Source organism: Bradysia coprophila, chromosome IV, assembly GCF_014529535.1.
Source record: "Bradysia coprophila strain Holo2 chromosome IV, BU_Bcop_v1, whole genome shotgun sequence".
NCBI classification, from domain to species: domain Eukaryota; kingdom Metazoa; phylum Arthropoda; class Insecta; order Diptera; family Sciaridae; genus Bradysia; species Bradysia coprophila.
The window spans coordinates 9,417,702-9,430,118 of NC_050738.1; the positions used below are offsets into that span (position 1 = coordinate 9,417,702).

General features: G+C 35.1%; 1 protein-coding gene across 2 annotated transcripts; it reads left to right on the top strand.

The window, feature by feature from the left end:
- Positions 1–232: 232 nt before the first annotated feature.
- Positions 233–9,299, top strand: LOC119066085 (importin subunit beta). 2 transcript variants are annotated; one of them, XR_005085694.1, is made up of 6 exons: positions 233–438; positions 813–1,054; positions 1,120–2,148; positions 2,258–3,591; positions 5,158–6,035; positions 6,147–9,299. XR_005085694.1 is itself a non-coding variant. In XM_037168353.1 (5 exons), coding segments are annotated over exons 1-5 (2,649 nt in total). In that variant the 5' UTR covers positions 233–395; the 3' UTR covers positions 5,159–9,299. The 2 variants fall into 2 exon arrangements, 1 of the variants encoding a protein (XP_037024248.1); XM_037168353.1 differs by having other exon boundaries at positions 5,158–9,299.
- Positions 9,300–12,417: the final 3,118 nt, after the last annotated feature.

Consider the following 12,417-nt stretch of genomic DNA (forward strand, 5'->3'; position numbering starts at 1 on the left):
TTTTTAATGTTTACAAAGTAGGAAAAACACCTTTCTCAAGTTTATACACTGATTATTGGCTGCAACGAAGGCCCGAGGATGCCGAGGGCCTTACCAAAATAATTCGATAACGACAATCCACATACACAACATAAGTGAACGTATTCCTCTTTAACAATCCGTTCACTTTTTCCACGACGCACGCACCACTCAGCATTAAACTCACTCAAAAGTCGCAAGCATAAAACAGATTTCAAATTAAACGATTTATTCAATCGCGTATAAACGCAAAGGTAGTCATATTGAATCATACCTCTCGGTGTGTTCTTGAATAAAAAATCGTAAAATTTCATAGTTTAACTGTTCATAACTCCAAAACTCCTACACAATCCGATAATCCAGCAATCCAGTTGAACATGACGCAGTTAATTCAAGTTCTTGAGAAAACTGTATCCACAGGTAAGCATTTTTTCCCATTTTGTCATACACCATTGAGTGACGTTTTACCGAACAGACATTTTTCCATCTTTTTTTTATCATATTCATTGTTTAAAATGTTTGTGAAGCCATTTTCGCATATAAAAGCGACATCCGAGTCGGTGAAATTATTTCTGATAAAAAGCCGCATTAATCCAGACGAAAACAAAAATTGTTCCAGAATCCGAAAAATATGACGAAGCATGACGATTACGAATGAATTGTCTGTTGCTAACACGCTGTAGAAGTTAATTTATAGTTGGCGCGAATATCGATTCCGTGTATAGCCATTACCCAACATTGGTTTTTGTGTTATTTTTAGCTAACAAAGGTCGTGGTTTCTCATTTGCTTTCAGACAAAAACGAACTCTTGTCTGCAGGACAATATTTAGAGCAGGCGGCTTCAACAAATTTATTAGAATTTCTCAAAGCTTTGTCCGATATTTTGGTTAACATAAACAATAGCTCAGTAGCACGCACAGCGGCCGGTTTGCAACTAAAAAATCAATTAACAAGTAAAGACGATGTCATCGGCAAGCAATACCAACAACGATGGCTGTCCTTCCCAGCGGATACTCGAGAATACATCAAAAACAACGTAATGTCAATTGACAATCCGAATTCGTGCCGGCTTTGTTTCAATTTGTCGTTTTCTCTACACAGATCCTGGAATCTCTCGGAACCGAAAGCACTCGACCGTCATCGGCTGCTCAGTGTGTGGCCTATGTAGCCGTTACCGAACTACCAGTCAATCAATGGACCTATCTTATTTCAACATTGGTGTCGAAAGTAGTGACGGAAGGCTCAACTGAAAATGTGCGTGAAGCTGCCTTGGAAGCCATAGGTTATATTTGTCAAGACATCAGCGCTGATGTTCTGGAACATCAATCCAATCACATTCTGACAGCTATTATCCATGGCATGCGAAAAGATGAGCCCAGCAACCATGTTCGTCTCGCTGCTACGACCGCTTTACTCAATTCGTTGGAATTCACAAAAGCCAATTTCGACAAAGTGGAGGAACGGAACTACATCATGGAAGTGGTGTGCGAATCAACGCAAAGTCCCGACACACAAATTTCGGTGGCCGCCCTTCAGTGTTTGGTGAAAATTTTGACACTCTACTATCAATACATGGAGGTGTACATGGCGCCAGCTCTATTTCCCATCACATTGCAAGCCATGAAATCGGAAAACGAGCAGATCGCTTTACAGGGCATCGAATTTTGGTCGAACGTTAGCGATGAAGAAATCGATCTGGCAATCGAATGTCAAGAGGCCCAAGAAACTGGACGAGTACCTTCACGTGTATCGAAACATTATGCACGCGGTGCCCTGCAGTATTTGGCACCAGTTCTAATGGACAAATTAACCAAACAAGAAGAGTTCGACGACGAAGATGATTGGAATCCATCGAAAGCAGCTAGTGTATGTTTAATGTTGTTAGCTACCTGTTGCGAAGACGAAATCGTTGGCCATGTTCTGCCGTTTGTGCAAGAAAATATTGATTCGCCGAATTGGAGGTTCAGAGACGCTGCTTTGATGGTTTTCGCTTCGATATTGGGCGGTATCGAGCCACAAACGTTGAAGCCTTTGGTGGAACAGGCAATGCCAAAATTCATTCAACTTATGTACGACCAAAGTGTCATTGTTCGAGATTCCGCGGCATGGACATTCGGAAGAATTTGCGAGGTGAGTCCTCGGCTTTCGTGTTAATTGCTGTTACTTACGATGTCCTTCGTACTAATTCAATAAAGTCGATGAATGACTGGTACTAATTCAAACGTTTTAATGATTACAGATCATTCCCGAAGCAGCCATCAACGACCACTATCTGAAACCTATGCTAGAGGCATTTATTTCTGGTCTGAAAGCTGAGCCACGCGTGGCAGCCAATGTTTGTTGGGCTTTCACTGGTCTATCTGACGCTGCATATGAAGCCGCTGAGGCTTACAACGAGAATTCACCGGAAACGTATTGCTTGTCACCATTCTTCGAGTACATCATCAATCAATTGTTGGAAGCAACTGATCGGCCCGATGGTGCTCAGGCAAATCTCCGTGGTGCGGCATACGAGGCTCTTATGGACATGATCAAAAATTCGCCAAATGATTGCTACGTGGTCGTACAGAAAACGACGATGGTCATCCTAGACCGACTGAACCAGGTGCTACAAATGGAAAGCCACATGTCAACGCACAATGATCGACACCAATTCAACGATTTGCAATCGCTGCTGTGCGCCACTCTTCAATCAGTTCTTCGCAAAGTCGATGCCGTCGATGCTCCGAAAATATCCGATGCAATTATGACCGCTCTGTTAACTATGTTCAATTCAAGTTCTGGCAAAGTTGGCAACGTTCAGGAAGATGCTCTGATGGCAGTTTCAACGTTGGTTGATCTGCTCGGCGATCAATTCCTGAAATACATGGAAGCCTTCAAGCCCTATCTATTTATGGGATTGAAAAACCATCAAGAATACCAAGTATGCTGTGCAGCTGTTGGTTTAACCGGTGATATTTGCCGTGGACTGAAAGTGAAAATTTTGCCATTCTGCGACGATATCATGACTTTGCTGTTACAAAATCTGAACAATCCAAATCTCCATCGCAGTGTCAAGCCGCAAATTCTGTCCGTTTTCGGTGATATGGCATTGGGCATTGGCCCAGAATTTAAGAAATATCTGAACGTCGTGCTGGACATGTTACATCATGCATCGCAATGTCAAGTCGATCGAAACGATTTCGACATGGTGGATTATCTGAACGAATTGCGGGAAAGTGTTTTGGAAGCGTACACCGGCATCATCCAAGGATTGAAAGGAATGGACAAAAAACCGAGTCCGGATGTGCAAATGATGGAGCCGCAAATCAATCACATTGTACAGTTTATCGTGTCCATTGCACAGGAGACTGAGATTCCGGATGGAAATATTGGCATTATTGCTGGTCTGATTGGTGATTTGTGTATGTCGTTTGGACCACCATTTTTGCAACTCATCGAGAACGATCATATCAAGAATTTGTTGAATGATGGCAAGAATTCACGCATTACTCGCACGAAAACTTTGTCGATATGGGCTACCAAAGAAATCAACAAACTAAAAATCCAGGCCAACAGCCAAGTCACAAGATGGTGAGTGGTTTTTTGTGTTTTTCTTTCACTAAATGATCGTTCAATAATGGCATTCACACGTTTAGCGGGTCTGAAGGGTTCAATTATTGAAAAAATGTATAGACTCTTGGAGAGGTAAGACCCCTAATGATTGATCGGTTGAGTCATATTTTATGGACTAAGCTCTTCCCTTCGTAAAATTCATTTACTCCAAGCGAAACAGAAATTGCTGCGAATTTTACATTTTTTCCTCTAATTATCTAGCACAATTATGACATGCAGGTTCAGGAAAATAATATTTGAAGAAAGCAAAGAAACGTAACGTTAAGATTCATGGATTAGCTGCCCACATCTAGGCGTTTTTATTGGATATTTTTTGAAAAATAGAACAGTTTGCGCCCGTCTCACTTTTCTCAGGACTGACTGACCCAGCAAGTGCTGTCTTTAGTGGTTGTTATTGCAAATTTACATTTTTCAAAAAGTATTCTGATAAGAAGATATCAAAAACTCAAGGGCAAAAGTAGGCTCCAATTTTATTTCACTTAAATACGTCGTTTGTTTAGGGTATCTACCATTGATCGGGGCAATTAAGGGAAAAATTGTCAAAAATTCCCTAATGTTTGCGCCACCTTCACTAAAAGATATTGTTATAAAAACCCCTAGCAGTGCTATGATTTAGATTAAATTAGGATTTTGGGAGTGTTCAATAGAAATATTGGACAGTCACCTGGACCGGTGATCCTTTGTACATTTCTCCCGTTGCCTTTGTTTATTGCAACGTAAATGAAATTACAAAAACTACAAAAAAAATTAGAATGAAAATGAACACAAATTAGAGCGATTTTAGCCATTTCTAAAGTGTTTAAATCTTAACAAAAGCTGGATAAGTACAAGAATACTTACACCAGGGCCTAATATTTGACAAAGTTTCACAAATGTTTACACAATATTTGTGAAACATTTATAAAACTTTGTCAAATATTAGGCACTGCCAAATTTGTCAAATTGAAACACTACTGTTGAGATTCGCAAAAGTCACAAAACCTTTAAAATTATTGGGATTTTATCCAGTTGAAGGACACTTTAAACTTCAAAGTTTGAATTGACCGTTTGGCTAATTTCGCCATTCAAATACTTTGATGAACATTAAGATTTCGTTTTCAAAAAAAAAAAAACTGTCGTGAAATCATCCTTACAGAAACAACGACAACGACGATAAGAAAAAACGATGAGCTAGATGAATGTACCATAAAGAGATAACAGTAGTAGATAGTTTCTAAGAGAGGAAATTTCGAACAAAATTACGTAAGATGTGTGGTCCCAACATGAAATACGAATGTTTATTGCAACGCATTGGTGTAAATTATACGAAATATATGTCGTATACAAACTGATGTTGAGACCACATTTCGTCGTACAAATTTCCCTTCTAGGTATAATTACTCTTAAGGATAGTTTACACAAATGAAGCAACAGATTTGATGATTTGGTTTCATTATTGCTTCGAATCTTCAAACTGTGTCTGTGTGTGTACTGTGCATATTCGCCATGACAGCGTTGCGATTATCTTCATCTTTTCAATTTCAGAATTCACAACGGATTGCAACCCGCTGATATGTCGATTTCCGTCAAACATAACTTATTTGCAGCACCAGCAACTTAACGAAATTAATTTAAACTTTGCATCAATCAACAAACTTTTTTTTATTTTAATTTCCATTTGCAAATATCTTTATAAGAATGTTTTTTAAAAATGAGTTTAAAAAAAATGATTTACATTTAATTGGGGCATCATCAATACATCCATACGCAAAACATTACAGAAAAACAATATTCGCCTACGATACAACAATAGATTTAGATAATTTACAATAAAACAAAGTATAATAAATACCCAATGTGTAGCTCATGTAATAATAAGAAATTTAAGAGAGAAAGAGAGAGAGAGAGAGAGAAAAAAACGGACGGTTGTTCATGTTTGTTGAAAGCGATGCTTGGGATAGATATATGCTGAAGAGATTGACGATGCAGGATTGAGTATTGGGTTGATTGATTATGATATGGACGACGTATAACTTTTCTTTTCTTTTAAATAAAATGACACATCTAAGTTAATTCAATTAACTTAATTGCCAAATGAAAATTGATTGAGACAAAAAGATTTTTAATTTCCGCCGGTTTTGATGGTCAAACACCAAAATTACCAAACTAGAATAATTTTTAGAATTTTAGTCAAAGTTTACATCGATCTTGTTTAACTAGGCGAAAATATTCTTTTTTCAATGAGAACTGGCGATGCAGTTTATGTTCGTTGTGTAGTTTTCGTTCAAAGGAATGTTCTGATGTTGATTTCAACAACCAATCGACTAGAGTCTTAAATATAGTTAAAACATCTTTGTCGTAACTTTGGTTGCTGAAATCACTATACATTGGGGGTAGACCATTGTGTTTCTTAAAGTTCGGAAGTGGGGCAATTTTCGAACTTTTGACATTTCTCCCATAATTTTATGTCAAAATTCTACGAAGTCTTCACGAACCATAATGGTTTACCCCTTGTGTTTCGTAAGGTTAATAAGTATGGGAATTTCGTAAAATTTTGACATTTTGCTCATATATTTCATGTCAAAAGTCAACGAAATCACCATACTAACGAACTTTAAGAACACAATGGTTTACCCCCAATGAAACATACGAACTGAAAGAAACAAAGCTAAACAAAAAATTATATTTTCGCCTATTTAAACGAACTTTGAGCATGGATGAGTATATATCTATACTGCATGATTCCAGTAAAAAAATTTGCGGTCTGAATAACTTGAAAGGAGATGAGTTTATTGTTTTGTTTTTTTAAGGAAAAAAATAGTTGAAAATGTTTGTTTACGAATGAATTAGTGGCGCCTACATAAACAAATTTTTTGACGAGTAAACGAGGTGATGAATAAAAGGAGTGTCTTAGTGGCTCTGAAAATGCAAATAAGTTGAGTGCAAATCCGAGTCCAAATGATAAATTATTAAACTTTACGTTGAGGCCATAGAAAAAGTTAAGTTAAGTAGTAAAAAAATAGCGATTTGTGTTGAGCGAATGAGTGTCAGGGAATATTCGATAAGAGGAAAGTGATTCAATAAGTAAATGACTACCAAAACGTGTAAAGGATTAGTATAAATAAACGAAAAAATTTGAAAGAAAATGAAATAAAAAATCTAAAATAAACAAACAAACAAAAAAAATCAAATGAAAACGAGTGCCTCTGTGAATGCGAATGATAGTAATGTACACTTTAATGATAAGAGAAACATTTAACGCGATGAACTAAATGCTGTGAATTCTACAATGATACAAAATGAAACAAAAAAAATCTACTTTAAAAAAATGGAATATAAATGATAATAAGGATCACAAACGGTTCTAGTGTTTTTAATTCTAGTTTTTATTTGTTCAAATTGATACGAGAGATTCCAAAGATGTACGCTTATAATGTATTTTAGATAAAAAAGGGAAATGTGAGAAAAGAAATTGTCAAAAACATTCTTTTGACGATTTTCTTTCAAGGACATTCGTTTCAAATCTACCGTTTTACAAACCGTTTTTGGTCTTTCTTATGTTTAGTACGCATAAATTTAAATGGAAACAAATTATAAAAAGTAAGAATGAAAAACAAAATGATTTAAACTTAATGTGTCTCTGATGTGAGAGAGATGATTATGCTGAATTAATGAGTATTATCCCGCCAACAATTTTTGAAACTACAGTTATAAGATGTCTGATGTCTTTGAAATTAGAATTGCTAGAATTTTGAATCAGTTGGAATTACGAAAACATTTTTTGTTTGTTTAGAGAAAGGTTTCTTCCCTTCTGTTCGTTACAACCGGCTACTATTTTTGTTGCTTCGAAATTGAACTCAAGGAACAATATCAAAATTGCTTTTAGTTCTTTAAGAAAATTATTGCTCAATATCATTCCACTTGAAGAATGTTTTGGAAAATGATATCGGAAAATTTCTTTTTTTTAAAGTAAATTGAAGTCGATTGAACTCGTATTGAGGGTGCATGTTTGATTCAGAAATAATTTTAAATGATTTAAAAAATTTTAAAAATATCGTGACTTCGGTCCGGTTCAGGGCTCATTTTAGGGATTTGGATTCTGAAAAAATCTAAAAATTCCAAATAATTCGGAAACAATTCCGAAAAGAAATTAAATTTCTCTAAAATAGGTCCTGCGGATGGTTTCGTATACTCAGCAGTCGTGACAACCTTGTTCTTCAACAAATTTAAATGGATTTTCCTAACGAATTCGATTTCAGAATGACGACTGACTTGTTTATAAAGAGTTAGAAAAACTATTTCATTTTGTAACAGAATTCAATCTCCCGGTTACTATTTTGTGGTTCTAGTGACTTTTAACATCCAACACTACATCTAGGCCATATTTGTATTAGATCGAAAAGCTTCCACTACATGCTCCCTTCCAGCCAGATACTTTCTTGAATAATTTGTGAATAGCAAGGACTTCTCGGAAGGCAGACTAAATTTTTAAACGATCAATTGACTTTTAATTTGTTGGGAATTCAATACCAAAAATATTCTTATCTTTTAAGATGAAGGAGTTGATAAGAAAGAAATTTTCCGCTGATTATTTTCGTAATTAGATGTAAACTAAGAATAATATCAATAAACTAAAGAATTCAAAATGAATAAAACAACAAAAAAAATTGTGAACGAATCTGTGATTTGGGAAGGCTTTTCAATCAGTTAAAAAATAGTTTTTTAAAAATAAAGAAAATTAAACGAAAAAAAAAAATCGTAAACGCGTACCTTAAGTAAATGTTTTTTTGTTTTAGAAAATGCATATTCAGCTGCTTCGTTATTAATAAGAATTAAATGGAAAGAAAAATTAAGATATTTTTTAGCTGATAAAGTCTTCTCAATTTTTATATAAATGTATCTACGACTAAATGTGACAAAATTAACACGAAAACATTTCATTTGAATTTTTGGAGATAAGTGCGTATATATGGGCTGAGAATTGTGAAAATGTGAACGCGGAATATTGAATAGCGTCCATCGATTATGTCTTTTATATTTTGTTTAAATAATAGTTCCTTATTGTAATAATTTTCTAATTTTTTTCGTCTATTATTTCAACACTTGACCCCTACCAGTACTACTTTAAATTCCTACTTCAAAAAAACATTTTTTTTTTGGTATTTACTTCCCTCGGATGTGTAAATAAATCACTGTCCTCCGGATAGACCAGTTATTTATGCAATTAGAGAGAGACTTTTTAAGTTCAGAAATTCCGAACTGACCAGCCAATGGTACAAACAAAAAAAGAATTTTTGTATCACACGGTCGGCCGAAAATAAAATGTTCATAGCTGACCCACGTCGAAGTGACGCATGTCTCAGTGTAAGATATTTCTGAACTGATCGTGGCTGTACTTCTAAACCTTTAAACTCCGAACGAAATTTCTCCATATAGTTGAACTTAACCTCAGTGACCACAATGAATAATATTTATAATTAAAGAAAAAGAGAGAAAACTTAAGATGCACAAAATGTCATGAAACACGTAAAAATTTAGAACAATTGTAAAACTTGTGTCTGCCATGCACATTTGATTGACTGAACGAAACTATTAGGATAATTACAAGCAAAAATGTAGGATTACGATTTAATAGAGAGAGAAAAAAATCGAATGAGAGACAAATCAAAGGATTCTATTTTAATAAAGAAAATAGTTTGTGTGATAAGAGCGGGTGATACGAAACTATTGATTCTAAGATGAAGAAGAAGAGAAAAATTTGTTGAATTTAGAGTTAATTTTTTTGCTGCATATAAGTCGAATAAATGCGCTATTGTATACTGTGTATGCGAATATTATGTATAGTGTAATTCTGTATAAAGAAAATATGTAGATGGAAGGTGTTGTTGTTCGGTGATTGTTGACTATGATTATTAATGAATGAAATAAATACATGACTGCCAAAAAAAACAACCACAAAATTTTTATTTTTTTTTATTCACTTTACTGTTATTTATGTTATAGAGGTAAATGAAAGTCCATTTTTCGATACGATTTTTATGTTACAATTTGTTTTATAAATGTAGATTTTAGTGAAAATGCCGAATATTGAATTGTGATTTTATGACCAGTTGATCGAGATTAATTTTTTTGAAATTTAATTTCAATTTGGTCGAATAGGTTTACACCAGTGGGAGAATATTTTAAGAAAATGAAATTTGTTTATAAATGAAAACTGTTTCCAGTAAATGAAGTTACAGAATTTGTTTTTTTTAATTCAAAATATATCGCAAAAATGTGTGTCGAAATCGTCGATGAAAATATGCAATGGGGTCTGACTAGAAATTTCTTAAATAGCAAAGTGTTTGTTAAAATCAAATACAGGGAATGTCAGTGAAATTTAGACATGAATTTGCTTCAGATGTTTTTCATACAAACAAATCTGAGCAGTAGATTAGGGTAGTAAAAAAAAATCGAAACAAAATGCACAACATATTGATTCAAAACCAATAAAATCAGGTAAGCGGGAAGAATCAGGTCCTTGAAAATAGTAGATTACGGCGACCAGAATTATCGCCCAGGGAATTATCGCCCAGACAAATTTTTTCAAAAATTAATTGGTATTATCACCCGGGGAATTATCGCCCAGGAACTATCACCCAGCTCGATGGGAATTATCACCCGGGGAATTTTCGCCCAGGAATTATCACCCAGCTCGATAGGAATTATCACCCAGGGAACTATCACCCAGGAATTATCACCCAGACTAACTGTGAACTTTCACCTGGGGAATTATCGCCCAGGAATTATCACCCAGCTATCTGGTAATTATTCCCCAGCTAGTTAAAGCTGAGGAATTACGGCCCAGTAAATTTACAATTATCACCCAGCTATTAGAAATTGAGGAATTATCGCCCAGTGAATTTGGAATTATCACCCAGCTATCTGAGATTGAGGAATTATCGCCCAGTGAACTTGAAATTATCACCCAGCTAACTGAAATTGAGGAATTATCGCCCAGAAATTTGTGTTCAAAGTATTACCGAGTCAGCAGTAACTTTTCAACTATGTTAAAAGATTTATCACATTTTCGATATACACATCTTTTACTCCTATTAATTTGGTAAAACATTATCTATAGTAGAAAAAGATAACTTCCTCTGTGTGTAAACTTTAATGCGAATTTACGTCTGATCTAATCAATTGTGCACCTTCTTGTGTTAATCTCATAAGACCTAATCGATTGTGCATCGTCTTAGGGGAATGCACATTTGATTCAATCGATTCACCTAAGACGATGCACAATCGATTGAATGAAACATCTAGGTTAACTAATTGTGCATCAACTTAGAAGCACCTACAATTAGTCTAGCAAATTGTGCATCATCTTAAATGGATGCACATTTAGCATAACTAATTGTGCATCAACTTAGAGGCATCTACAATTAGTCTAGCGTGCATCATCTTAAATGGATGCACATTTAGTCTAACTAATTGTGCATCAACATAGAGTCATCTACAATTAGTCTAGCAAATTGTGCATCATCTTAAATGGATGCACATTTAGCATAGCTAATTGTGCATCAACTTAGAGGCATCTACAATTAGTCCAGCAAATTGTGCATCATCTTAAATGGATGCACATTTAGGTTAACTAATTGTGCATCAACTTAGAGGCATCTACAATTAGTCTAGCAAATTGTGCATCATCTTAAATGGATGCACATTTAGCATAATTAATTGTGCATCAACTTAGAAGCACCTACAACTAGTCTAGCAAATTGTGCATCATCTTAAATGGATGCACATTTAGCATAATTAATTGTGCATCAACTTAGAGGCATCTACAATTAGTCTAGCAAATTGTGCATCATCTTAAATGGATGCACATTTAGTTTAACTAATTGTGCATCAACTTAGAAGCACCTACAATTAGTCTAGCAAATTGTGCATCATCTTAAATGGATGCACATTTAGCATAACTAATTGTGCATTAACTTAGAAGTACCTACAATTAGTCTAGCAAATTGTGCATCAACTTAGAAGCACCTACAATTAGTCCAGCAAATTGTGCATCATCTTAAATGGATGCACATTTAGGTTAACTAATTGTGCATCAACTTAGAACCACCTACAATTAGTCCAGCAAATTGTGCATCATCTTAAATGGATGCACATTTAGGTTAACAAATTGTGCATCAACTTAGAAGCAACTACAATTAGTCCAGCAAATTGTGCATCATCTTAAATGGATGCACATTTAGCATAACTAATTGTGCATCAACTTAGAAGCACCTACAATTAGTCCAGCAAATTGTGCATCATCTTAAATGGATGCACATTTAGCATAACTAATTGTGCATCAACTTAGAGGCATCTACAATTAGTCTAGCAAAATGTGCATCATCTTAAATGGATGCACATTTAGCATAACTAATTGTGCATCAACTTAGAGGCATCTACAATTAGTCTAGCAAATTGTGCATCATCTTAAATGGATGCACATTTAGCATAATTAATTGTGCATCAACTTAGAAGCACCTACAACTAGTCTAGCAAATTGTGCATCATCTTAAATGGATGCACATTTAGCATAATTAATTGTGCATCAACTTAGAGGCATCGCGAGGTTTAACAGATCTATTGATTGATACGTTGTATGGATGTCAAGGGATATGACGAAATACGAATCATTCAAACGCTACAACCTGCAACGCCAGAACGAGTTCAGTCACATGGTGGCATGGCGATTTATACGAAGAGGCAACTCATGGCCTATGGTGATTAGACACTTGCTATTACCTAAAACTAATAGCCGTAACCGTA

What these genes read in the sequence shown, in the direction of transcription:
- LOC119066085 (XM_037168353.1), top strand. Translation starts at nt 396, where the DNA reads ATGACGCAGTTAATTCAAGTTCTTGAGAAAACTGTATCCACAG. An exon ending in GAGAATACATCAAAAACAAC is followed by an intron (nt 1,055 to 1,119) that starts GTAATGTCAATT and finishes TTCTCTACACAG; the next exon opens with ATCCTGGAATCTCTCGGAAC. An exon ending in CATTCGGAAGAATTTGCGAG is followed by an intron (nt 2,149 to 2,257) that starts GTGAGTCCTCGG and finishes TAATGATTACAG; the next exon opens with ATCATTCCCGAAGCAGCCAT.